This window comes from Neopsephotus bourkii, unplaced genomic scaffold (genome assembly GCF_033783945.1).
Source record: "Neopsephotus bourkii isolate Nb327-2 ecotype Australia unplaced genomic scaffold, CSIRO-AGI_Nbou_v1 NB_414, whole genome shotgun sequence".
Lineage (NCBI taxonomy): Eukaryota > Metazoa > Chordata > Aves > Psittaciformes > Psittacidae > Neopsephotus > Neopsephotus bourkii.
In genome coordinates, this window is record NW_026900918.1 from 1,110,898 (window position 1) to 1,138,249 (window position 27,352).

Here is a 27,352-nt window from a genome sequence, read left to right on the forward strand (position 1 = left end):
CCACAAGATTGGCAGGAGGAGCTGCCAATGAGGAGCGGGCGGGTGGGCGGGGCGCGGCGGCCGGGGAGACTCAGCCGGTCCGGGCGGGCTGGGTCACTCGGAGCCGGGCGGTGGCGGCAGCAGGTGGGTCCCTGCGCCCGTCCCTGCGCCCGTCCCTGCGCCCGTCCCTGCGCCCGTCCCTGCGCCCGTCGGAGCGGCTGTGCGCGGTGCCGTGGAGGACTCGGGGCTGCCGAGGGCTGGGGTGCCCCGCGTGGGGCTGCGTGGTTCCTGTGGGAAGCCGGGCTGGGGTTGGGGTTGGGGCGATTCCGTCTGGGGCTGGAGAAGCACTGGGGGGGGGGTGTGTGGGGCTGGCGTGCGGCTGCGGGACCCTTCCTGGGGCTGTGTGAGGCGTTGGGTCCTTCGTGGGTCTGGGGAGTCGTGTGGGAAGGGGATGAAGCTCCCAGCTGCTGCTGTGGGGTGAGGATGGGCTGGGGTCCTCACGGCTTAGACACCTCCACCCCCCCAGTGCAGGAGATGGGGAGGGAGTTAACCCAGAGGTGCAGGAGCAGTGCTGAGGGATACTGGGATGATGCTCCGCAGTGACGCACCGGGGTGCTCTGGGATGGGGATAGCACTGGAAGGACGGCGTCACAGCGGGTAGGGGTCGGTGTCCCACCGTTCGCACCAGCTGAATGGTGCTCGCGGGGGGGGATTTCTCTTTTCCCCCCTTTCCCCTCACCAAACAAGGCTCTGGTGCTCAGCTCCTACACTTTCTCTAATGCCACCTACCAAAAACACCCTACAGGGCATGTTGCACAAATCTATAGTTTATTGGCAGCAGGAATAAGTGATTGCACAAGATAAATGTGACTATTTTTTAAGCATCTTCTATTTTTCCTCCTCTCTGAGCACAAAATCTCTTTCAAAGCTTCTGTTTTTAAAGTACACATTGAAGTGCACTTAGCAGGAGAAAGTCTTTTATGTGGTGAGCAGTGAGAGCTCCTGGGGGATACATCCATCCTTGGTGTGTCCCCGGCTCCAATGCTGTGGCTGTGCCTTGTCCTCCCTGGAATTGTGCTGCTGCTCGTGGGGAAAAGCTTGGAAAACAACTGGAAAAAAAACGGCTGGGAGTTGATACTGTGGGTTTTTGAAGGTGGAGTTTGAATGGTGTCTCTCATAGCGAGTCATTAAACTGTTGAGGTGGACTTGGGACATCACTGAGGCATCAAATCCAAGATGGGAATTGGGATCAGAAGTTGGAAAAGAGAAGTTAAAAGCAGGTTGCTCTTCCCTTTAAAACATGGGTACGCTACAGCCCTCCTGCCTCTCCTGCCTCCCTCCCTCTCTGCCCCGAGAAGGGCTCGAGGGGAAGAAAATCATTAAATCCTTTGGGCAGAGCATGTATGTGCTTTTGTGGGCTGTTTTCTTGGAGGTGGCGTGGGTTTGGGTCAGGCGGTGATGCTGCGGCTTGGATATGCTTAGGTTCTATCTCCAACCTGGCGTTCCCGAGCAGGATTAACTTCCCAGGGGGGATGAGTTTTGCAGCCCAAAGGTGGGATGCAGGAGTCCCTCACTGAGAATGCTAGAGACCCTGTTAGGATGCTGGTCCTTGGCCCTGCTGTGCGGTGGGTGATAACAGCAACAGATGCAATGCAGGAGGATGAAGGTGAGGGTGTGATGGAGCTGGATGTTCACAAGGATGGGGCACTGGTGGAGAGGGAGGTGTGCCGGGAGTTCTTTGGGGGTTTGGGACTTGTGCCGGAGGAAAAAAGCCCTAAACCAACAGGTTTCTGGTGCAGTGATTGCTTCTGCCACAGCCTGCTGGGAGGTGATGGATGTGGCCTCTCTTGCAGTTTCGGGCTTGGAGGATGGAGTGGGAATGGTGCTGGAGCGGTTTAGGGGGGGGGAAGGCTATCCCAGTGTGGCTTCTTACCCTGCCTGGAGCAGAGATGGCTGCTGGCCTGACAGCTTGTGCCCTTGTTTATCTTCTTTTTCAGACAATTATATAATCATAGCTTCCCAAAGTTGTATTTGCCCAGCACGGGCTTGAATTACGTTGAGCTCCTTTCCCAGCGCTGTTAGAACATCTTCCTGCTGGGATGAGCCAGAAAATAAGGACAATTCCCAAGTAAAAAACCAAGCTGCATCCTTCAGGAGCATCACTGCTGTGTGGTTGGGTGTGTTTTAACTGCCAGCTTGCAGATTAGCTATAAAGCTTGAGATGCTCAGCACTGAGACCCTGCTCTGTCCGGCCACAGCTCCCTGGGCTGGCTCAGAGTGGGGGAATGCTCTTGAAGTATTCAAAGAACAATTTGTTCTCATTTGTTTTTACTTTTATACTGTTTAATATTTTATATTCACTCCCTCATATATATGCATCTAAAGTTGTTACAGCCCCTTGAGGGATCGCTGGAGCTCGTGCCAGTCTCATGCATAGATATCACAAGGAAATAAGTTTCTTAGCAAAGTTGGGGGGGTTGTGTTTATTTAGTTTAATGTGGTATGTTTGTGGGTGTAAGGAAATGGCCATGACTGTTCTAACGTACGAGTTGTTCTTGTCATGGCCCCGACGGGCTTTTTCTGTAATCGCTAACTGTGACTGCAATCAGGATTTCTGATTTTGCTAGCGAGTGTGCTGGAAAATGAAAAGGATCGGAGTAAAACTGTCAGAAGTGAAGAGGTGGGGTGAGAAGGAGCTGAGGTTAACTCTTCCTCTGCCCCATCTGCATAAATGGTAGCACCACTTTTAGGAAATGAGGTTCTTTAAATCCAAGAGTACTTGAAATGGGAATATTTCTATCATAGAATGGCTTGAGCTGGAAGGGACCTTAGAGCTCCTCCAGCTCCAACCCCTGCCACGGGCAGGGACCCCTTCCACTGGAGCAGCTTGCTCCAAGCCCCTGTGTCCAACCTGGCCTTGAGCACTGCCAGGGATGGGGCAGCCACAGCTTCTCTGGGCACCCTGTGCCAGCGCCTCAGCACCCTCACAGGGAACAGCTTCTGCCTTAGATCCAACCTGAACTTCCCCAGTTTCAGTCTGAACCCATCACCCCTTGTCTTACTGCTATCTATGTTCAATTTAATCACTTAATTCAGTATAAGCAGTCGTAGGAGGCACGGCCTCACAAATAGCCTCATCTCTGGCGTGTGACCCCCATTATGGCTCCCTCCCCATCCTTCAGCAATTCACACTGTGTGTGTGCGCACTCGTGTTCACATGCATGTTTCCACTGGGCTGGTGAGAATGACGGTGACCTGGTGGGTGTGCAACATTGTCCCCAAAGCCACAGCATTCTCAGCATCATCCTGACCCCCGAGTACCTCGCAGGGTCCTCCAGTGACAGCAGTCCTGGTCCCCCAGCATCATTTTGGCCATTCGTGGCATTTCCATCTCCTCTCCAAGGAATCCTGATTTGGGGTGGGAGCAGGCTGGTGTTTCACAACATGCCGGGAATTGTCATTTGCCCAGTGAAGTTTGGCATTTATAGAGCCCTGGTACGCACATAGCTTCATAGAAAGGTTCCTGGGTGCCGGGTTATTTCTGGCAATGCCAGATGCCAAGTTGGGGATCCCTCCTTTGGGATCTCAGGGTGCTACCAAGTGCTTGTGCATGGGGATAAGTGATAACATAAGGATAAAATACACATTCCAGCTGCTGTGGGTGCCAGTGACTGGGTGGAAAGTTGTTTGGAATCTCTTGCAAGCAATGAGATGATTTTAGAAAGTACAAAAGATGAAATAAATCCAAGTTTAATTGTCAAATTTATTCAGAAAAAAAAGGCTGGATTAGGACAGAATTGGCAGACAAGGTGTTCCTTGTTTATTCCCATTTAGTATTTATTTTAGTGCCCCCAAGCTGGTTCTTAAAATGGGGTTTGCTTGCGATGCTGTAGCTGCTTCCAGGAGGATGCTCCGTGGAGGGGAGGGGTGAGTGTTACCAGACTGTGCTGTCCAGGGAATGGAACTTCATGTTTCATAGCCAGAGGTGGAATATTTCTTTCCAGTGTCCCGAAAAGCCTGGCTGGGTCTGTTCTCCCTGCTTGTTTTGACCAGCAGAGGAGACACGGTGGAAGGAGCCTGCTCATTTTCAATGGCAGAAACCCCAGTTTGAGGTTGCCAGGGAGTGGGCAGCGGGATGTCGAGCACTTTCTCACTTTTTAGGGGTGGTTTATGTAACCTGCTTGGCTATATTATTGTAGTTTTTCCCCTCTCCAGTTACATAATCCTGATTTCTGAAAGCATTAGGAAATTGAGTGCTCTTCTGTGTCTGTGGATAATGGCCTCTGAGCTCGTTCGGATGCTGCGATGGGCCCCTCTGCCAGCCATCTCCTGGGAAGCTGAGGCAGGGCTGAAACAGCCCATTCTACACTTATTATTACTGGTTCTTATCTTTTATGTTTTACCATCATCTGAGACCGTGTTAGCTCCTCCAGGAGTGGGATGGGTGCAGGCTGTTGCCTCTTCCTGCTGATGCACAGGAGAGGCTTTGCTGCTGGCTCTGGCATTCCTGGGTTTTCCAGTATTTTTGGGATGTGCTGCCTGTGGGAGTCTTGTCTTTTGTGCTGGGATCAGCTGAAATCCTCAGGGGTAGGAGCAGAAGAGCATCAGTGTGTAAAACCCTTGACTGCATCCTGTCCTGGTACCTTCTCATCTTGAAAGAGCAGCAACCCATAAATGTGTATGGCTTTTGCTTTTCCCAGTATATGTGTGTGGTTTGGAATAAAAGAGAGGGGAAAATATATTGCTTGGGGTTTTTTGTCCATTTTACATTAGAGGGTGTTGTGTCTCTGGGCACCCATGCTGAGGGCATGGACCATGGGCTGCTGATGGGATGCTTGCTAGAGAGCCAAAAGGAGCTTTATACCTGCAGCATCTTACTTGAAGCAACCCTGACAAAAATGGTGCTTTGCTAATAACCAGATTATTTTTAATGGGTTTATATTGTAAACTGTGGTTGGGGGGCAACACCTTGCTGAAAGCCTTCTGCGTGTTGCCATGGCTCCTGGGGGATGCAGAGGGGCTGAACCCATCCGTCTGTTGGAATATTTATCCTGGCAGGGAGCAACAGCCATTCTGCTCACTTGTTCTTCTCTCTGCAGCTGAATCTTGAGGGCAGTCTGTTCTTCAGCATATTTAAAAAGGAGAAACAAACCATTCATGACTTGGATCTTAACTAAAACTGCTTCAGAAGCTTAAAAGTATTAGCTGGGCAAAATGATTAGCTAGGCTGATGTGATGGGAGCACATGCTGTTGTATTTAAGTTAGCCTCATGCAGTAGTTCCTTTCGGTGTTCTCTTAATGGCTTAAAACTCTTTGCTTGTTGCCTCTCTGCTGTTACAGCACCAGCACCTTCTGGTCCTTGGGAGATGATGGGTGGCCACATCCCTCTCCAGGGTGTCCCACAGGGCAGGTGGCCCTGGGATGCTCAAGGGATGCTTGTGGGGGTTCCGGGATCTCCATGGGCAGGAGGAGTTACCCCATGGATAACCTTTGGTCCCTGGTCTGTTATGGTTTGCCCTGGCCAGGATGGAGGTTGGTCAGGGTGCTGGGCCATGAAAGCAGTTCTATTTGTGTTTTGGCTTTTTGTTTGAATCAAAGTGGCCGTGATGGGCCCAGTGCGATGCTAGCTGCTTGCACAATGTGCATGCTAGGATGTAAATCAGTCCATGCGAGTCTTAGATATAGTTTAGATTTAATGGCTTCGCTATTTGTGTTAAAGAAGGGGTGGGAAGTCAGAAACATAGTTAATGTCAAATGGAAGCTGTGATCTATGAGTGGGAGAAGTGGCACTCAAATGTCTGGGTGCATCCTTCTGTGTCGGGATGGGGCTGAGGGTTGTGTGGTGCTGCTTTGCTCAGCACCTTTAAGAAGGTCGTGTTTTCTTAGGAATCCCAGTTTTAATTTATTCCCAACTCAAACACCATCTTCCTGGGTCTCTGCTTCTCGGGCTTGTGTTGTTCCAGGAGCCTTAAAACACCCTTGTCCTGGGAAAAACATTGCTCCGGGCTCCCCTCTCCCGCAGTATGGGGACTGTTCACTCAGGTAGCAGGAACAAGGGATGGGACAAGAGGAACCGGCCTCAAGCTGAACCAGGGCAGGTTTAGATGGAGCTGAGGAACAATTCCTGCCCCAGAGGGTGCTCAGGCATTGGAACAGGCTGCCCAGGGCAGGGCTGCAGGCACCAGCCCTGCAAGTGTTCACAAACCCTCAGTGCCGTGGGTTCGGGGTGGCCTTGGCAGTGCCGGGCAATGGTTGGGCTTCATCTTAACGATCTTTCCCAACCTGTTTGATCCTGTGATTCTCTGATTTTATTAGAAAAACTGGTTTTTGTAATTAAGGGGAAGCGAAACCCCAGTGGGACAGTGCAGAGAGCCTGGCTGCTGCGCTGGGTAGGCTGGTCTTCGTTATCTGTCAGTGGCTGTGCTAGGATCAGGTCCACAAGCTCCTGCCTAGCTTGAGGGCTGGGATTTGGGGCAGTGCTCACTGCGATTTGGGGCAATGCTCGTGGCATTTGGGGTGATGGTCACCAGGATGTGGGGCCCCTTGTTTCCCCCAGCTGGTGCATTCAGATTTGCTGGTTTTAGCCTGACCTTTTGCATGTTAAACTCCCTCCTGTGTTGCAATCAAAAGCTTTTAAGACTTGTGGTGCCATAGAAGTGCTTTGTGCTAAGTAGGTCTAAAAAAACCCAAACCCTTGCTCTTATTTTTTCATCATGCTAATTTTCCTCCTGACTTTCAGCAACTGTCAATAAAAAAGTTGGACAGAATATAGCCTTTTCTGTTTCTCCTTTCTTTGTTTCCCCCTTTTTTAAGCTGATGGTAAGATGCTGAATGCTGTTTTATGGAAACAGCAAATCAAAACATCGTCCCATGGCTGCAGGGGATCTGCCATGGGAGCTTTTGTCTGTGGTCTTATCACTCCTTTCTGACCATAGCAGAGCTGGGTTTGTGGCTTAGAACAGCCGTCTCTGTTCTCCCTTCATCTTAACCCCTGTTTGAGGATAAAGTGTATGTGGGGTTTTTTACATTACAGTCTTATTTTTAACGACTTCCTTTCTTTTCTACCAGGTTTTGGTGTGAAATCCTCACCCTGTCTCTGGGTGGGCACCTCCAGACCCTTCCTGGACTTCCCAGCGTTCTCCAGCGATCGCATGGTGGCAAGGTGAGATCCCTCAAAACCCTCCCCATCCTTTCTGCTGCTTTCCCCTCGGGTGAGCCTCTGGCAGGGATCTGCGGCAGAAAGTTTCCATTTGGAGCTGGCAAATTCCCGGTATGCTGATTTCTAGGAAACGTGGCTCGGGATCGTGTGCTTGGTGAAACCCTAGCATGTGTGATACCTGTCTGTCCTCAGCCGGGGTTGGACATCTGCATCCCATTCTCTGCTCGGAAAATAGGAATTGTCTCCTGTTTCTTGAGGCTGGAAGATAGCAACACTCATGTAGAGAGGGAACTGTAAAACCAAACGGCTTGCGTTTGCGGTGTGGGTTTTTGTGCAGTGTGTGTTGCTGTTGTATGGTGTGCATCCTCCTGGTCCCATCGTTAGAAAGGCACATGCAAAGAGGAAAGGGCTCTGAGGTATATGGGGCCGTTAGTGACGTGGTTTAGTGATAGGTTTGGCATTGTTGGGGAAAAGGTTGGACTTTATCTTAAAGGTCTTGTCCAACCTGGTTGATTCTGTGGTTCTCTGTGCCCACTGCATTTCTGCAAGTGCCCGTGCAGTGCCCTGGTGTTGCTGCCAGCCTGAAAACCACACGCCATTGGAGGGTCATGAAGGTGGGGAAGGCACCGGCCTTTGCCCAGCTTAAAAAGACACCAAGAAAAGGCCTTTGTTTCACCTGCCTTAAAAAAAATAGACAAAAAATGATTATTTATCTGATGCCGCAGCTGAATTCATGTCTGTGTGGCAGTGCTAAAATGAGGGATAAAGCCACAGTGGTGCCTGTATCAGGACATGCAGAAGGATGCTCAGCCTGGGCAGCCTGGCCCATCGCAGGCAGCTTGGTTGCACATGGGCATCGACTGCTCATGAGTATCAGTCATGGGGATGCTGCTTTTAATCTGGAAGAGGGAACAATAATATTTACAACTGCTGGTGCCAAAGTGTAGGACAGTGTTTGGGAAACCAGCGGATTTGCAAGAAGGATGGATGCAGCCTTGATGCTTTTGAGCAGTTAAAGGGGTGGATGAGAAGATGCTGCGAGGGCTGGAGCAGCTCTGCTCTGGAGCCAGGCTGAGAGAGCTGGGCTGGGGCAGCCTGGAGAAGAGAAGGCTCCTGAAGGGGAGACCTTAGAGCAGCTCCAGTGCCTAAAGGGGCTGCAGGAAACCTGGAGAGGGGCTTGGGACAAGGGCCTGTAGGGACAGGCCAAGGGGAATGGCTTGAACCTGCCCGAGGGGAGACTGAGCTGAGCTCTTAGGCAGAAGCTCTTCCCTGTGAGGGTGCTGAGGCGCTGGCACAGGGTGCCCAGAGAAGCTGTGGCTGCCCTATCCCTGGCAGTGCTCAAGGCCAGGTTGGACACAGGGGCTTGGAGCAAGCTGCTCCAGTGGAAGGGGTCCCTGCCCGTGGCAGGGGTCAGAGCTGGAGGAGCTTTAAGGTCCCTTCCAACATGAACCATTCCACAATTCCATGAGTTTATATTCCTTTAGTGGGGCTGTGTGCTGGCACCATGGGTCAGGATGTGCTGGTCCAAGCGAAGCGTGTGTCGCACACTTGGAGGAGGCTTCTGAACTCGCAAGCCTCCTTGTCTGCTCAGCTAGAAGCTCTTTAATATATTTTATATTAATTAATGCTGAGATAGTTGCACTTGAAAGAGATTGTGTCCAGATGTTGAAACCTCTGGATTTCAAAGCTTGTTTATTATAGCTCATAAATTACAGATTATTACACTGTATTTCCAGGTCAGCCAGTGGAGTGGGGGCCAGTTAAAAGCAACTGAAGCCTCCAAACCCTTTCCTTTAGCAGTGAGGAATAAATTTGTCCTTTTGTGGGGCCTGGGGAGGGTGGAGTTGGTGGCTTTGGGTCCTGAGCGGTGACTGGAGGTACAGGCCAGGCCCCAGCACCGGGCTTGGGGCTCAAGCAGGGGTATTTGTGGGCTCCTTCAAGGGACTTTGCTTCAGAATAGAAGGAATCAAGTTGTGCAGAACTGCCCCAAAGCAGCTTTCCTGGGCCGTGCTCTGGAGTTTTTACTCTCCTCTCTATTGCTTTTATTCTCTCTGCATGGAAATTCCTTTCCTCTTGGTGTCCTTTCAGTGATGTTCTGATGCACTGCGGAATCGCTGCACCTCTGGGTTGAAGAGGACACCGTGGCCTGAAGGGGTTTAACTCCTCACCACCCTCCCTTCCAGATTTACACCCCAGGGAAATAAAGCAGTGTGGGTGATGAGAGCGTTTAACCTGGCTTCATTGACAGACTGACAGCATTAAGCTTGTGGCTGAGAACAGCAGGAGAGCAGGATCTGCTTCTCGGGTCAGAAATACCCAGAGGCTTTTGCACGGGGTAATGAACTGTTTGTATCCAAGGCACTGCAGCGGGAAGATCCACACTGACGGCTCCAGCAAGCTCGCAGGGCTCTCACCAGCACTCCCCGGCGTCGCGGGAGTTGAATTTGGGGAGTAGCAGATATCCCCCCCCAGCTGTTTGTTCCACATTAATTGGGATTTTGGGCCCCAGCCAGTCTCCTCCTGTTGCTCCAAACCCGAGATAAGCGGGAGCAGTGTGGGGTTTTCTCTAACGTAGGTTGAGCCGCTCTCATTGGATGGAGAAGTCTCGAGCTCTTTCATAATGTGGACCTCATCTTAATAGCCGGTCTTGTGGGCTCCATCCCTCCCACTGCTTCTGACGCAGAGCGTGTCCCCTCCTGCCTGCCTTGGCCAGCTTCCCTGGATGACTCCACTAATTGCTTACGTAGAAAAATAATGAGAAGGATGCGTATGGTGTATTTTTAGATGTCTCTTGGTGGGATTTAGCAGCCGGCAAACCAGAGCCAGCACCTCCCCATCCGTCTGTGCATCCCAGCGGTGGCTGCTTGGTGGACCTTGGGAGGTTCTTTTCTAGGAGGTGGAATTTCTTATGCAAGCTGCTCCCCTTTGTGCTCCTCCTGGTCCTTAACACCACAATAAATGGGTTATGGTTTGTGTCCCTGGTGCTGCCCAGGATCTGTGTTGGGAAGCGCTGAGCCACAGTGCCAGTGATGGGCACCACCACTCCTCACTCATCTCCAGTATGGCCATGGTGGTGCTAGGTGGCTTGGAGACCATCTCAGCATCCAAATCATAGAACGGTTTGGTTTGGAAAGGGCCTTTAAATCACATCTAACCCAGCACCGCTGCAAATGCCAGCGACTCCTTCCACTGCAGCAGCTTGCTCCAAGCCCCTGTGTCCAACCTGGCCTTGAGCACTGCCAGGGATGGGGCAGCCACAGCTTCTCTGGGCACCCTGTGCCAGCGCCTCAGCACCCTCATAAAACATTGCTTCCAAAGTAACCCATGGTTTATTTTCCAGTTTATCATCACCTGGAGATAATAAGCCTTGCCACCAAAGTTGCTGGTTTTAGTGTTTTTATTTAGGTTTATTATTTAGGAAAGGGAGCAGGCAGAAAGTCTTCATCCATGTGACCCCAAAGCCTGTGATAATTGAGCACTGCAGCAAGTAGTTCCTTATTTTTTTATTTGCCTCTTCCATTGCAGGACTCTTTGTGTCTCGGTGGCTTCCTGTGCTGGGGGGGTGGCGAGTTCCAGCTCTTCCCTTTCCACCCGGGTGCGAGGAGCTCAGTTCTTCCAGCACAAGTTCTCTGCCCTCGGAGCTGGAAACATCCTTTGCTCTTTTCGAACCCCCTGAATGAGTGTTTTCTCCTGCTGGTTAACGTCAGCTTCCACACCAAAGACTATGGGAAAGTTTCGCAACTAACGTGACTTTAATAGTTCTGGTTTATGTCTTAAAAACCCCATCACTTTTCATTCTCTGTCACATGTTTCCTTGATTATGTGCCACGCAGCAGTGCAGCTACCAAAATAGCCTTATGGTCTGAAGGAAATCATCAGGAAATATGGGGTTTAAGCCATAGGCAATTCTCTTTTCACCATGCGCTGCTGGAAAAAGAATGTGTTTGACGAAAAGGCTTTTGTGGCACCTTAGTGGTGACGTTGGGAGTGTGGAGCTCCAGCAGAAAACAAAACCAATTTCTTTGAGTCTTGCTGTGAATTTTCTCTTTATCCACCCAAATAGTTGGGATTCTTTTGGTGTTTGGGTTTAGTTTTTGGAGAAGATGCTTGCTGCCTGTTCAGGTCTTTCCATGCAGGGGGATGCTTTGCTTGCCTGAGACTTGGAACGTGCTCTGTCTCTTTGGAGTGTTTTTGGTGGGCAAGAGAAATCAAAGTTTGCCTGGGGTTGATGTGCTGCTTTTTGAATTATAGTGTCTCTGACAAAAAGGTGATTCCTTGTGGGAAATAATCTTGAGTTGTATAAAAGACCCTCAAAAGGCAAATGCTAACCTGGTACATGTATTTCTAGCACCTATACCCAAGAAGTGCTCACTTCTGTGTGAGCCAGAAAGGATGGGTGAAGCTTGGTGAGCAAGGTGATCTACTTGAAGATGTCCCTGCTTATTGCAGGGGTTGGACCGGATGAGCTCTGAAGGTCCCTTTGAACCCAAACTATTCTATGATTCTGTGGTAGCCACCAGGCTGAAGGTGAAGTCTGGGGACCACTGTGAGCATCTGCACCGGTGTGGCCAGACAAAGCTGAGGGGCTGTCCCTGGGCACTGCACATCGGGGTTTCCTGTGCCCTATGGTTCAGCAGAGCCTGGGTGGCCCCTGGGAAGGGATTTTCCGCTCTGTACACTTGAGATGTGCTCAAAGCTTCCTGCCCTGGCCCCGCAGCACAGCGAGAAACTTACTTTCTTTAACCCTTTCCTCTTACACCACTTCCCATGGTCCTGACAGGCTGACAGGGTGGGTGTCATGTCTCCCCAGGTCCAGGGCTTATGCAGAGAGACCATGACCACTGATGAGGCCACCAAGAGCGAAGGGGAGGTGCAGGCGGCGGCTCTCGCTGAGCATGGGGAGGACATCACACCGGCTCGAGACCGAGGGGTCCTGAAGGTGAGGGGGGCTGCCAGGAGGGTCCTGCCTTTCTTTCTGCTTCCTGGGGAGCACAGTCACATCGGTGGGCTGCATCTCCAGCCTCTGGGGTCATGTAGTACTTTGAGAGCTGTAGATTGGTTTCTTCTCTTCGAAGGGCAAAGGAAATGAGCATCACTTGTAATAAAGAAGGATGGAGTGGTATTTGAGACTGATGGATTCAGGCTGCTCAATCAATTTCACTGCTATTGTGTTCCTAATCAGATTATTAGCTGTAAATCCACAAGGCATTTTTGTGTGTGACTCAACAGACATTAAAAAGAGCACATCACTGAGGTCATGCAGTCTGCTCCACAACCCGTTTTTCATATTCAGGGCCGTTTCTGGATAGTTCTGCTCCCCAGCGCTTGTTCTTCTCCAGTTGAATAGGACCTTTCCTCTAAGAATAGCATCCTCCCCTGCTCCATCCTCAGCTCGAGAACTGCATGTTCCAGGCTTGTAGTACTCAAAAGAAGTGTTGACAAGAAGCGAGTAGTGAAATGACACACCCCTGCGAGTAAGATGTGTACGGGCAGAAAGCGAGCGCGGTCGCCTTCGCGTCGGGTTTCGAGCCACTGTGTTTATCCAGGCAGGGCTGCAGGGAACGGGCAGGTCTCAGCTCCCAGCCCTGTCCCGTGGGGTTTATTTTTAGGGGCTGATGGAAGGACAAATTGAATGGCTCCCCCCCTCAAGCCTTCCTTTGGTTTAGAGCAGCACTGAGGTGTATATGCATGTGTGTATATAGATTTTTATGTATGTGCATGCATATATTTATATGTATGTGTACGTGTGTATATATATTTATATATGTGCATGCATGTGGTTTATGTATCAAAATGCATGTATGTATATATGAAAATGCATGTGTGCCTATATATCTTATGCCTAATATCTGTGTATCTAGATAGATGTTATAGCTAATACCTATAACAATAGCTAGGATCTATAGCTAGTATCTATAATATAGATATCTATAGCTAATACTGATATCTGTATATATGTCTCTAATATCTGTGTATCTAATATCTGTGTCCCTATCAAATATCTGTATATCTTTCCCCATGCATCCTTAGCTGTCCCACAGCCTCCCTTTCTCACGGGTGGTTTCTCTCTCTCAGATCATTAAACGACCTGGGGTTGAAGATGAGTCCCCCATGATTGGGGACAAGGTTTATGTCCACTACAAAGGCAAACTGGCCAGTGGTAAAAAATTTGACTCCAGCCGCGATCGGAACGAGCCCTTTGTCTTCAGCCTGGGCAAGGGTGAGCTGGGCCGGGGGGATGCTTGAGGCTGGGATGATGCTGGGGGGAATGGGATGACCGTGAGGGTGGTGGGGCCCTGTTGCTCGATAGATGGTCAGTGTCAGCCCTGCATTAAGTGACTTCTGAGGGTGCTTTTTCGTGGGGTGCCATCCTTGTAGCAGCCAGGCTGGGTATTCCCTGCGCTGGTGGTTGTTCCCTCCTGCCTCACATGTGCCTCTCTCCTAGGTCAGGTAATCAAGGCATGGGACATCGGGGTGGCTACCATGAAGAAGGGAGAGATCTGCTACTTGCTGTGCAAACCCGAGTACGCGTACGGCTCTGCTGGCAGCGCCCCCAAAATCCCCTCCAACGCCACCCTCTTCTTTGAGGCAAGTAACGCCGCGGAGCCGGTGCGTGGATGCGTCCCCTGCTCCCTCCCTGCCTTGCCAGCCAGCTCAGAAAGGAAGAAAAACCCACCCAAAACCAACAAAAAACCCCAGCTTGGATTCCTGAAACGTGTCCCTGTGCTCCAGGAACCGCTGCCAGGGCTTTCTCAGAAATGTGTGTCTGAGCTGGGAGGCTGGGACTGAAACCTCCGGCTGGGGAGAGCCCCGGTGCCAGCAGGGAGAGCGGGCAGATTCCTGCTTTAAACATGTACATGGGGAGGAGAAAGTGGCTGGGAAAAGCCTCTGGGTGCTAAAAACCCATTCATGCTGGGGGTGGTTGGAGAGCCAAGGTTTTGGCACGGGGCAGGGCGCGTCAGGACCAGGCGGTGGGAGGAATGGGGCTGTCCACTTTCAGGCAGAGCCTTTGCAGGTCAAACAGGGACAAAGCCGTGGGTCGGAGCTGGTCCTGCATGAAGGGGAAGCTCCTGCCCACGCTGGTCCTGGGCCGCTTTCGCAGCATCTTGCAGCAATGACTGTGTTGTACCCTTACAGGCTTCATAAACTTGTTTGTACTGTTACTTTGTGTTGTGCTTCAGGTACTGGATGTGTCCCAATTTCTAATAAATCGGGTGTATTATGCTGTGGCTTGGAGCTGGCTTTTATGGGCAACTTCTGCTCAGCAGCTGAATGGAGAATTGGTTGCCTTGGCTCTCCAGGCAGGGGATGAACTGCTGCTCTGTGGCTTCTCTGTATTTTCTCTTCTCCTTCCCCTCTCCCTGAGCTTTGCCCACCTTTTCATTGTTGTTTTACTTTTTAGGTTGAGCTGCTTGACTTCAAAGGCGAGGACTTGTTTGAGGACGGAGGGATAATCCGGAGGATCAAGAGGAAGGGAGAAGGTTACTCCAACCCTAATGAAGGTGCTACAGTAGAAAGTGAGTGTTGGTTGCTGTGGAGGGAGGTGCTCTGCTGCAGGATCATCCCTCCAGCCCACTGGCAAGGAGCTGTTAGCAATATACAGGTTGCAGGTGTTTGTGCATCATGGTGGGATGCTGTGATGTCCAGCTGGAGGCTGGATGAGATGGAGAGATGATGGAGGGCAGTGGTTCCCTGCCTTCCTGGGGATGCTCCTTGAGCTCTCCTTGGCTCTGCTGGAGCTGCTGGCTGGGAGGGTGGATTGGCCATGGGAGCAGCCAGAGGTGCTGGAGGGGCCACTGCAGTGTACCTGTGCTCTCTTCCCTCAGTTGCATTGACAGACATTGCTGTGAGCCCTGGAGCTGCTCAGCCAGGGTGACGATGAAGGAAGCAAACCCTCACATGGGTTTTCAGGGCTGTGGCTTCTCTGCTGACCCTTTTGCATCCATTGCAGTGTCCAGGCTGCTCTGGGATACGCTGGCTGCCAAAACCCCTGTCTGTTCCCTGCCTGGAAAGCATCAGTTGCCAGGTCATCCTCCCTTAATGGCATCTCTTTTGGGCACTGACACTGGTGCTCAGCAGCTTCTCTGGCATACTTGTTAGAATCCCAGAGTGGTTTGGGTTGGAAGGGACCTTAAAGCTCCTCCATCTCCAACGCCTGCCACAGGCAGGGACCCCTTCCACTGGAGCAGCTTGCTCCAAGCCCCTGTGTCCAACCTGGCCTTGAACACTGCCAGGGATGGGGCAGCCACAGGTTCTCTGGGCACCCTGTGCCAGCGCCTCAGGACCCTCACAGGGAAGAGGTTGTTTTGGCCTCGATGGTAGTTTTGGTGGGTTTTATTGCATCTTTTGCAGAATGGAGCCTTTTCTACCCCTGCGGCCAGAAGGCTGCTGAAGAGGGCAGGGAGGGACTCGCCATCAGGGACTGCAGTGATAGGACAGAGGGTGATGGGTTCAGGCTGAAACAGGGGAAGCTCAGGTTGGAGATAAGGGAGAACATTTTAAGTGGGAGGGTGCTGAGGCGCTGGCACAGGGTGCCCAGAGGAGTGGTGAATGCTCCATCCCTGGCAGTGCTCAGGGCCAGGTTGGACAGAGCCTTGGATGACATCGTCTAGAATGAGGTGTCCCTGCCTGTGGCAGGGGGGTTGGAACTGGAGGATCCCAAGGTCCTTTCCAACCCAAACCATTGTATGATTCTGTGAAACTAATACACAGGGTTTGCTGGGTCCAGGATCGTCTCAGCTGATACAGGAGAATGAGGAGCTCAGTCTCATTGGGCTGCCCCTGTTCTGATCCTGTTTCTGGAGCAGACATTACCCTGGTCTGGGTGGGGGAAGCCGGGCTCATTTATCATGGATTCAATGATCTTAAAGGTCTTCTCCAGCCTAGCTGGTCCTGTTTCTTCCCAGGAGCCACTCAGGCACAGACTCAAAGCTCGCTCTGTACGGGAGCATTTCCTTTCTCTCTTTCAGAGCTCCCGTACACAAAGATTAACTCCCTTTAGCGACGGAGAAATTGGATCTGAGCTGTGACAGCTCATAAAGCTCCCTGCCTTAGATGACTGGTTCTTCTAACGAGGCTTCCTCGTAAGGAAAAATGAGTTTCTGACTCAGATTCCACTGTCTGCCTCTCCCGCAGTGAGCATTCAGCTGGGGACCAGCTGCCAGCCGAGCTTCGAGCTGGCTCCACACCCCCAAAGATGAAACTAAGAGACTAAATAGAATGGCAATCATCACGGGTCCAGCATTCCTCTTTATTTTGATGATGTCTGAGCACTTCACAGGCAGCACCGTGCCCAGTGCGGAGGATGGGGAGAGCCCTGGTCCCTCTGTGGTTGTTCCCTTTGCAGCTTGAGGTTTTCTGGAACATGATGATGCTTTAATGGCTCAGGAAGGGACTGAAGCAGGGAGGGAGGGCAGCAGCCAGGAATCATCTCTCTGAAGGGACATAGGGAGCCAAAAGTGAAGCTCCTCACACATGTGATAGTGCTCATCCTATTATCCCTGCTTTACCTATTGCAAATGAATGCATCCATCAGAGCAAGCAGTGCAAGCAGGAGCATGCTTGGGGTCATTGTGATGATGGATGTCCTGCCTGTGGAGAAGGCAGATACAGGGAATGCTGCTCTGATCCCGCTGGTATCATCCCACTGCCTCCGTCTGCAGCTTGCATGGCCCTTAATTCATTTAGTCCTATACATCCCTCTTCATTCAGGTGCTGGAGACCCTTAAATACATCACTGTGAGAGAGGACAAGGAGGAGCCACACAAGGCTGCCCTGCAGTGAGCAGTTTGGGTGCAAATTTACACCTCGAATCCTGTGTTCAGCTCTGGGCCCCTCACTACAGGAGAGACATTGAGGGGCTGGAGCGGGGCCAGAGAAGGGCAGCGGAGCTGGGGCAGGGCCTGGAGCACAGTGTGATGGGGAAGGGCTGAGGGACCTGGGGGGCTCAGTGTGGAGAAGAGAAGGCTCAGGGGGGACCTGATGGCTGCCTCCAACTGCCTGACAGGAGGATGGAGCCAGGAGGAGCTGGGCTCTGCTCCCAAGGAACAAGGGATGGGACAAGAGGAACCGGCCTCAAGCTGCACCAGGGCAGGTTTAGATGGAGCTGAGGAACAATTCCTGCCCCAGAGGGTGCTCAGGCATTGGAACAGGCTGCCCAGGGCAGGGCTGCAGGCACCGTCCCTGCAAGTGTTCACACAGCGTGGAGACGAGGCCTCAGTGCCATGGGTTAGGGGTGGCCTTGGCAGTGCTGGGGTAAGGGTTGGACTGGATGGGATTAAAGGGCTTTCCCAACCTGGTTCATCCGAGGATTATATGAAACATGCTTTTTTAAAGTTAAACCCAAACCCCACAACTGCAGCACTGTTCATGGTGAGCCCTGTGCTGGGGTGGCACAGCAGCCATGGGGACAGTGCACGGCCGTGACCACGGGAGCGGTGATGGTTCCTCAGGGCCATGTATCTGGGAGGCGTTTCTTCCAGCCCAATTCCAGCTGGGATTCCACATTTCCAGGAACAAGCATCTCCAGGCTGGAGTTTTGAAAGCTTTTTTTTGTTTGTTTTAAGTTATACAGATCCTAAAATCGCGGTTCTGGTCCTTAAAACCGGGGCTGCAGTTGGGATCTGGCATTCCAGCTTTTGTTACAACCTTTTCCCCCCATCCCTCCTCCTTCTCCGTTTTTAATCTGAGCACAAATTGCTGTCAGCACATCAAGTTCGTGTGCCAGCCGCACTCGGTACACTCTGTTCTCAGCTCTTCAAAAACAAAATCGCTGCAGGCACCGAGAGAACAATAAGTCAGAGCTGCAACCGGAGTGATGTTCCTCCGGAGCCTTCCCCCCCTGTAATCCAAGAGCGACTGCAACCAGCTGACCTGCTCCTGGAAACCCAAGCAGAGATTTCCTACCCCCTTCTGCATCCAGTGTATTTTGTGTGCTTTTAAAATAGAGCAAAACCGTTCTGGAAGGGAAGGGTCGGAGCATCCTCCTGTGCATCCTGTTGTAAAGAGGAACCTTGCTGTCACCGCCACATCCCGCTGGGGACAGGGAAAAGGGGAGAGATGTAGTGCTGCTTTGAGGGGTGGGGATTATGGATCCATCCTCCCTGGGAACATGCATGGTGCTGTGGGTTACCTGTATTTGAGGCTGAATTTTCCACTTTCTTAGCCTAAGACAACAGCTGCGGTTTGGTTTTGGGTAGTGCAAAAGCCAAGGTTAGCCCTGGAGGAGCTGAATTTGCCTTTTGTCCCCATCCGGATCTGAGGGAGCATACACATGGTCACTGCGTGCCAGTGATGGGTGCAGGATGTGTCCCAGGGTGCTGCTGAGCTCGTGAGCATCCTCTGCTCTGCTGCACTCGGGTCCCAGTGTGGCTTTGGTGGCAGGAGCAGGGTGGCGAGGCAGAGCTTGGTGTCCTGTCCCTGTGGTGGGGAGAGCATCCTCGGGTGGTGCTATGGCAGCGTAGCTGGACCTGCCCTGGGGTTGGGGCTCTCCTGCAGGCTCAGTCTGTGAGTCTCATTCTGGTGACTTCCCATAGGTCCTGGGACAGGGAAGTGTCTGTGGAGCAGAGCTGGGTGGGTTTCCTTCATCCCAGGCTGCAGCTCTCCCATACGGAGCCTGGAACCTCTTGGCTGTGTCTGGCACAGCGTCTGCTTTGGCTTGTCCTTGCACTTGCTTCCTGCTGCCCTGACACCAGGGTGAGGGGCTCAGTGCACATCCTCGGGTCACATCCTGCTCCCTCTGCTGCGAGGAAAGGTAAAGCTCCTGTCCTTCCATGCTGCGGAGCCGTTACGCACAGTTCTAGCCACGTGAATGCCCACTGTGGGTTTTTCTCCTAACAACTGTGTTTCGTGTTGGCTTTTTTCCCCTAACGGTACATCAGTTCCTCAGGAAACTGCTTTTGCTTTACATTTGCCTGCACGTGTTGTGCCTTGTACCTTGCCAGCGGAGTGCAGAGAACATAAAACTGTCCCCAAAGCTTGGAACGGCTTCAGGATGGAATAAATAAAGCATAATCTTGCTGTGGAAAGGCAGCCAGCAGCACCAGGTGGTGAAGGTGCCAGGTACCCGGTGTCCGCTCTGCCTGTGCTTCTGCCAGCGGCTGGGGCTGTTGCTGGTTGAAGATTAAAGGGGGGGGAATAAAGAAGAGAAAAGTTTATCTTGTGCTTTGAGTTCTGGGAGGCAGGGGAACACAGCCTTGCTCTCGAGGTGGAAGGCAAGGCGCTATAGCACTGTATAGGAGGTCTGTAATCGCCGTGATAAACTGCGTGGCTGCGTGCCAGGAGCAATATCCAGTTCCAGTAAGACTTGACTCGTGCACTTGAGTCCGAGGGGAACATATTAGTCATGATGTTTATCTGTTGTCTGGTCCTTGGGTGGATGAGATGGGCCTGCCTTGCTCTTCAGCAGTGTTTCCAAGCCCTCCCCATCCCTTTCTGCTCACCAGGGGCTCTTTGGCTACCCCCAGCCCTGTGTCTTCCCTACTTCAGAGCTGGAGGTTTTGCCTGATCTCAGGAGATCTGCTTTGTATGCTGCTTTACAAGGTGTTTCCTCTGGAGCCCACCTTGCCTTGGTTTGAGTGGCTCCAGGTGCGATCCTGCCCTGTCCCCTCTTCCCCTCGCAGTTCATCTGGAGGGATTCTGTGGTGGCACCAGGTTCGACTGCAAAGATGTGAAGTTCATTGTGGGTGAAGGGGAGGACCACGACATCCCCATCGGCATTGACAAAGCTCTGGAGAAGATGCAGAAGGGAGAGCACTGCATCCTCTACCTCGCGCCACGGTAAGGAGCACCCCTGCGGGGACACCCTCTAGTTCTCAGCTTCCAGGATCCAAAATTGGTTTAGCAGTCATGGAAAACAGCAATCCTGAAAACAGGACCCTCCAGGAAACCCTTGGGTTAGCAGTGCTGGCAGGGATGGCAAGAGGGACAGGGGAATGTGGGTAGGAATCTTGAGGTGCTTCATAAAATCAGGTGAAAGAGTTTTATCCAAGTCCTGTGGCTGAAAGGAAAATGTCTCCCTGGAAATGGCATGGGCTTTGTCTTCACTGGATGGAAACCGGTATAAAAAGATGGATTTGATGCAGTTGGAAATGGTGATTCCCACTATATAATGCATTGAGTGTTGTCAGGTATCTTTGCTTGTGGAGAATAGCACAGAATCATAGAATCCCAGACTGCTTTGGGTTGAAGGGACCTTAAAGCCCATCCAGTTCCAACCCATTGCCACAGGCAGGGACCCCTTCCACTGGAACAGCTTGCTCCCAGCCCCTGTGTCCAACCTGGCCTTGAGCACTGCCAGGGATGGGGCAGCCACAGCTTCTCTGGGCACCCTGTGCCAGCGCCTCAGCACCCTCACAGGGAAGAGCTTCTGCCTAAGAGCTCAGCTCAGTCTCCCCTCGGGCAGGTTCAAGCCATTCCCCTTGCCCTGTCCCTACAGGCCCTTGTCCCAAGCCCCTCTCCAGGTTTCCTGCAGCCCCTTTAGGCACTGGAGCTGCTCTGAGGTCTCCCCTTCAGGAGCCTTCTCTTCTCCAGGCTGCCCCAGCCCATGGCTGAACATCCTCTTGGCCACAAAACACTAGAAAGCCACAGACGTGGCGCTGGGTGTGAGGTGGGAATCTGCAGCGTGGGTCTGAGTTCATGGCCAAACGCTGACGAAAGGAAGGTTCCCCATCCTCTGACAGCTCCTTCTCCCGGTCAGGTACGGCTTCGGCGAGGCAGGGAAGCCGAAATACGGCATCCAGGCGAACATGGAGCTGGTCTACGAGGTCACCCTGAAAAGCTTCGAGAAGGTGAGGGCAGGAGCCAAGGTTCCCTTCTCAGCGCCCACCCTTTGGCCCTGGCGTGGCTGCAGCCCAGCCCCTGCTGCAGGGGGGGCGTCACCAGGGAGCTCTGTGTTCTTGATCTGTTCTGTTGGTTTGTGTGCTTCGCCTGGCTGGGCTCCACGCCTGGGTCTCTCCTTTGTTCCTCACTTGTTCCTTTTGTACTTCCTTAGGGTTTGTTTTCTCCTTTTGCTTACTTCTCTTGCATTATTTTTACCTCTCTTCCCCCCACCCTGGGCTGCACAGACACAAGTCAGCGTGTCCAGCCACTGGGGTACTGGGGACAGGATGCAAGAGATGCCCATGGGATGGGGCAAGTGCTGCTGTCCCGCATCCCTGGCTGGGTCCCCCCCTCACCCATCACTCTGGTTGCAGCAGGAGTGAGATCCACCACATCTCCTGCTGTGGGGTGTTTCTCTCCATCCTCCTTCTCCCTTCTTGGAGTGCCAGGGTTTTTCCTCCTGTAGGGTTCAGGTGGACAAATGACCTTGGCTCAGTGAGAAATCCCAAATCTGGTAGGGGTTCCACTGTTGTAAAAGGCTTCAAGTCTTTGCCCCTGTGCATGCTCTGGGTGTACCCTCATACCCACTGCTGCTGGATCTACCTTCGGTAATACTGCCCTGAGGAGTCCTGCTCATTACAAGCAATCCTGGAAAGCTGTGTGGTCCTGCCGGGTGCAGTGGGCTGCCACTGGGATTGCTCCAGGTATTTCTTTGCAGGCCAAGGAGTCGTGGGAGATGGACACAAAAGAGAAGCTGGAGCAGGCTGCCGTCGTCAAGGAGAAGGGCACGATGTACTTCAAGGTTTGTAAGCTTGAGGATCGAGGAGCAAGGGAGCTAGACATAAATTCGGGTTGACCATCAGATACATGACTTAGTAGATACTAAATCAAGATTAAGGTCATCCAGCTCCAACCCCTTCCACGGGCAGGGACCCCTTCCACTGGAGCAGCTTGCTCCAAGCCCCTGTGTCCAACCTGGCCTTGAGCACTGCCAGGGATGGGGCAGCCACAGCTTCTCTGGGCACCCTGTGCCAGCACCTCAGCACCCTCACAGGGAAGAGCTTCTGCCTAAGAGCTCAGCTCAGTCTCCCCTCTTTTAAGGTTGAACCCATTGTCCCTTGTCCTGTCACTACAGTCCCACATGAAGAGTCCCTCTCCAGCATCTTTGTAGTCTTTTCTCCAAGGAACAAGGGATGGGACAAGAGGAACCGGCCTCAAGCTGCACCAGGGCAGGTTTAGATGGAGCTGAGGAACAATTCCTGCCCCAGAGGGTGCTCAGGCATTGGAACAGGCTGCCCAGGGCAGGGCTGCAGGCACCGTCCCTGCAAGTGTTCACACAGCGTGGAGACAAGGCCTCAGTGCCATGGGTTAGGGGTGGCCTTGGCAGTGCTGGGGTAAGGGTTGGGCTGGATGGGATTAAAGGGCTTTTCCAGCCTGGATGATTCTGTGATTCACAGGGGCTGCACAGCAGCAGCTTGAGCCAAGCCCTGGTGGATTTGTAGGTACTTGGCATCGTCCTCCGTTTACTTAGTGGCCACCCCACGTTAAACTCGTAACCTGTTTGCAGGATGTTTCGGGAGCAGACTGAGCGTTGTCAGCACAGGTTCCTCTAGCCTCTTCTTCTTTGCTCCATCCCAGGAAGGCAAATACCTGCAGGCAGTGATTCAGTATGGGAAGATCGTGTCCTGGCTGGAAATGGAGTATGGCTTGTCTGAAAAAGAGTCAAAAGCCTCCGACTCCTTTCTCCTGGCTGCCTTCCTCAACCTGGCCATGTGCTACTTGAAGCTGCGAGAGTACACCAAAGCTGTGGAGTGCTGCGATAAGGTAGAGGTGCACAAGGCAGTTGGAGCATTCTCCTGCTGATTGTTTTCATTGGGAATTTGGGGGTTTTGAGTTTCATTTTGTATGAGAAGTGATTTCCAAATGGCAGTGTGATGGTGCCACCATCTCTTCTCTCTGTGGATGCTGTGTGCTTGGAGCAAAAGTGCCTTCTGGGCTTCAAAATCCACCTGGGCACGGGTTTAGGGCAATCCAGGTCCACAGGAGTCAATGCTGCATGGGCTGGCAGCCTTCAGATGCTGTTTGGGTCTGCCTGGGCGGGATATGGGCATTTGGTGCTGATCTGGGTACAGCAGGGACAGTGTGCTAGAGCTGCAGGTGATCTCCACTGGGAGATGGGATGGGGCTTTGCCAGTCCCCTGAAGAGCAGCAACCTCATCTTTGTCAGGAAATGATTAATTCTTTCATAAAAGGCTTAGATTTGAGCATCTTGCACATGGGATTAAGGCTAGTTGCCTTAATCTGAAAGGTAAGTCATCTCCAAGATGCATATGTGGCTTTTAGTAAAGGAAAATAACATTCTTGGTAAAGCAGGGACACAAAAGCACATTCAGTCCATTGATTCCCTCACCTCTGAGCTTGCTGTGCTCCTCTGGGCTCACGTTTAGCATTTACACCTGATTTCTTGCCTGTGGGTTTGTCTCCCATCGACTCAGCTTCTCTCAGGGGGATTTTAGGCGTGGAGAAATAAGTAAACCATGGTATCAACCTGCCACTGCTGATGGAGACAAGTCAGTTCTTCTTCAGCAAGGTGCAAGTGCTCTGGAGACTTGAAGCCACCTTGTCCTAATTCCTGCACATTTAATGCGGGTATGACCCTAAAGGGGTCAGTTGTGGGAGTCCCAGTTTGCTAATGGGGACCTATCTGTTTGCAGGCACTAGGACTGGACCAGGACAACGAGAAGGGCTTGTACCGAAGGGGCGAAGCCAGGTTATTGATGAACGAGTTCGAGCTGGCCAAATGTGACTTTCAGAAAGTGCTGGAAGTGAATCCACAGAACAAAGCAGCAAAATCCCAGATCTCCGTGTGCCAGAAAAAAACAAAGGAACACAACGAGCGGGACCGGAGGATCTACGCCAACATGTTCACAAAGTTTGCAGAGAGGGATGCAAAGGTGCGTGTTGCCTGGTTTTGGCCATCTAACAGGATGCTCAGCTGGTTTGTCACGCAAAGAGATGGGTTAAAACCAACTGAGTTACAGATGAGGTTGAGGATGGAGGGATAGAGCCTGCTGCAATGGGAAGAAGTGGTTTATTTGTGGGTCTCTCTTAGGCAAAGGCTGCCATCAGATGCTCAGTCATCAATGGAAGTATTTGTGGTGTGAGCTCCCGAGAGCTGATGACAGGGTGAGCATTTGGACTCGATTTTGCTGTTCCCAGCCAGTGAGTGTTGATGACCTCTTGGTCACCGGTAAAATGAAATGTCATTCTGTCTCTGGCACGGCCAGGGGTATTTTGAGACATGATAGGATGGATTTCCTGCAGCTGGTAAGGCAATAGCCTGCTCCTGTGCTCCTATGGAGAGATCACCATCTCGTAACAGGCTCTCCTCCAGCATTCCTCTGAACAAAACCTGGTGTACTGTAACAAGAGAGGACATGGCTTTGCAAGCCGTCTGTACGGGTCATTTATGGTTTAATCTCTTCTGCACTGGTGCCTGGAGGTTGAGGCTGTGGAATAAGTGACCAGGAAGCAGTGTGCTGGGATAACCAGCTCAGGTCAGGGAGAGTGATGGCTGGAGCAGGCGTGGGGCTGTGCTGTGCCTTAGTGCTCCTCTCCTGCCCCCACAGCCAGTGTATGGGCTGTTACCCACAGCTCAGTCCCTTATATCCCCACTCCAATGCTGCTGCCTTATCTACTTGTCCCTCTGCCCTGTTCCTCTCCAGGCTTGCTCCATGTCAGTGCCTTGCTCCCATCATAGAACCAGACTGGTTTGTGTTGGAAGGGACCTTAAAGCTCCTCCAGCTCCAACCCCTGCCACGGACACAGACCCCTTCCACTGGAGCAGCTTGCTCCAAGCCCCTGTGTCCAACCTGGCCTTGAGCACTGCCAGGGATGGGGCAGCCACAGCTTCTCTGGGCACCCTGTGCCAGCGCCTCAGCACCCTCACAGGGAAGAGCTTCTGCCTAAGAGCTCAGCTCAGTCTCCCCTCGGGCAGGTTCAAGCCATTCCCCTTGGCCTGTCCCTACATCCCTTGTCCCAAGCCCCTCTCCAGGTTTCCTGCAGCCCCTTTAGGCACTGGAGCTGCTCTGAGGTCTCCCCTTCAGGAGCCTTCTCTTCTCCAGGCTGCCCCAGCCCAGCTCTCTCAGCCTGATCGAGGTGGGTTGCACCATTTCCAGGGGATCCCATCCCTTCCCCAAAGGCTTGCTGAGCTGACGAGCTGTAACCTTGTCCAGCTGCTGAGCCAAGAAAACAGGAGCCTCCAGTGTGAGCTGCAGTAGTCTACAGGCAGGGGGGATCTCACATGGGGAGGAATTCCTAGGGTGGGAATTTTGGTTTTGTGGTGGCCTTGGCAGTGCTGGTGTGAAGGTTGGACTTGGTGATCTTAAAGGTCTTTTCCAGTCTGGTTGATTCTGTGGTTTGCCTGCTCTACCAGGCTTACCTGCACCCATGCCCAGCATCACTGTAACTGCCTGCTCTTTCTCCTGTTCCCAACTATGTGCTGTATTTGCTGTCCTGTAGGAAGCAGCTAGCAAAACCCGGGTTGAAAAAGTAGCAGAGAGAGCAGCTTGTGAAAAGGGATCAAAACCTGATGGTGAAGATGCTGAAGGCCATGTATGATGGAGGAGGAGGGGAAGGGAGAGCCTCCTGCCCATAGAAGAAGATTGCTGTCAGACCTCAGGACTCGCCAGTGTTTTCTTGTAAAGCTTGTTACAGTTTGTGTGATCGTGGAAGCAAAAAGGCACCTTGCAAAGGAGAATCCGCACCCTGTCCCACCGCCCTGGGCCAAGCGGGACTGGTGGGATGCTGTGGGACCACCACACGTGGAACAAATAGTGTGGAAACGGAGAGAAAGACAAAAATCATCATCGTAATAAAAATGGAAACTCTTGCCTCTTGGGAGGTTTCCACAGACAGCTCGTCCTGGCTCCTTTGGCTTCGTGTCAGCTGTCCTGGCTCCTCCTGGGATTGGGATGTGGGAGATGCTCCTTGTACACTGCAGTGCTGCCTCCGGTTGCATCTGGCACAGCATTGCGCTGCTGGCAGAGGCATGGGTGGCACCCAGCTCCCCACAGCACCCGGGGGTTTGACACCTGTGCGTACTCACTGGGGTGGGCACAGAAATGGGGTTTCTCTCCTGGTGGTTTCTTGTGTGTGGCCAAAAGGGTTGCAGTGTGAAGCCAGGGATGAGGGTGAGGACCTGCATCACCTCCACTGCAGCCACTTGGTGATAGGATGTAGCTTGCCTGTAACAAGGGTTTTGGTGAGCACTTCATCCTTTGAAGAAGCCAGGTTCTGTCTCCTTGGAGAGTAAAACCTGCCCAGCCGCAGGCAGCCGATCCGTGGCTTGCAGCCCACACCTCAGCACCCATCTTTAAGTGATTTTATTGCTTATTTGGGCTCCATACAGGGGAGGAAAAGAGCAGGGGCTGAGACGTTGGATGCGGGCTGGGACCGTGTGTTCACAGCTCGCTGCTGTGGTGAGGGGGGCCTGGGGCACATCGTGTCTGTGCACCGGTGCTGCTGCCACCTTGGCCATGGTCACCCTGCATCCTAAAGGGACACTGTCAGAACAGCTTTAGTTTTCCTCTCTGTTCTTTGTAAAGCCCCTTTTGGAGCTTAAAAATAAACAACTGAAGAAAAGAAAAGAATAAAGAAGTGTTTTCTCTGGATCCTGCTCAGCAAACGGGCTCGCTGGGGGGAGGATGTGGAGATGTCCTGGCTCCAGCAAGGGGTTTGTTGAAGAATTTACTGGTGCCCTGTTTTACCAGCAGCATCCTGGGGGCAGGCTGGGGGTGAGAATTGTCCTGATGCTTTTGGTTTTCTGCCAGTGCCTACCTTTGGGAAGGGGCTCCGGGGTGGATGGAGGAGGTTTGTGTACCCGTGGGGAGGGTGCAGAGGGAGCAGAGAGCCATGCAGGTGCCTCTACACCCTCTGCCTGTCCCTGTTACACCCCCTCTGCCACAGTCCTGGGGTATAAACCAGATTGTGTTAGAATTCCTCTTTAGTCCCACAGGTGGTACCTGAAGCACCATTTCTCAAGCATGCCCATTCTCCTACCTGCAGCCCTGCTGCTCATCCAGGTCTCGGGTTTTACAGCATCCCCCGGGTGTCTCGGAGCCAGCAAAGCATCTCTGGGGCTGCCGACCAGGGGCTCTGCGACGAAACGGCTTCTTTTTGTTGCTGGCAAAGCAAAGAAAGTCATCTGGGGGCAGCCCAAGCCGCATTTTCCATGGGGAACAGCACAAAACCCACCCCTTGCTTCGCAGTTTCTGGGCTCCCCTCCCTTCACCTCCTCTCCCCCCAGCAAATTTATTGCTTATTCCGCTCGGAGCTTTTATCCCCTTGGAAAAGGATCCGAACGCGGGCAGGTGGCGAGGAGCGGGGTGGAGGTG

The 27,352-nt window shown here is 52.4% G+C and overlaps 1 protein-coding gene across 4 annotated transcripts; it reads left to right on the forward strand.

Annotated features, from left to right (window-relative positions):
• FKBP5 (FKBP prolyl isomerase 5) lies at positions 1-25,873 on the forward strand. Of its 4 annotated transcripts, none has more exons than XM_061349428.1 (11): positions 1-123; positions 11,950-12,078; positions 13,215-13,359; positions 13,585-13,727; positions 14,542-14,656; positions 19,760-19,916; positions 20,836-20,926; positions 21,676-21,759; positions 22,596-22,781; positions 23,672-23,911; positions 25,479-25,873. In XM_061349428.1, the coding sequence occupies exons 1-11, from the start codon at positions 28-30 to the stop codon at positions 25,575-25,577; spliced, it is 1,485 nt and encodes a 494-aa protein (XP_061205412.1). In that variant the 5' UTR covers positions 1-27; the 3' UTR covers positions 25,578-25,873. The 4 variants fall into 4 exon arrangements, with proteins under 4 accessions (XP_061205412.1, XP_061205414.1, XP_061205413.1 ...); XM_061349430.1 differs by lacking the exon at positions 1-123 and adding an exon at positions 7,118-7,142; XM_061349429.1 differs by lacking the exon at positions 1-123 and adding an exon at positions 7,167-7,191.
• The last annotated feature ends 1,479 nt before the right edge of the window (positions 25,874-27,352 follow it).

Coding starts and splice junctions, on each gene's coding strand:
- FKBP5 (XM_061349428.1), top strand. CDS start 28: ATGAGGAGCGGGCGGGTGGGCGGGGCGCGGCGGCCGGGGAGACTCAGC. Junction 12,079..13,214: donor GAGACCGAGGGGTCCTGAAG/GTGAGGGGGGCT, acceptor TCTCTCTCTCAG/ATCATTAAACGACCTGGGGT. Junction 13,360..13,584: donor TGTCTTCAGCCTGGGCAAGG/GTGAGCTGGGCC, acceptor CCTCTCTCCTAG/GTCAGGTAATCAAGGCATGG.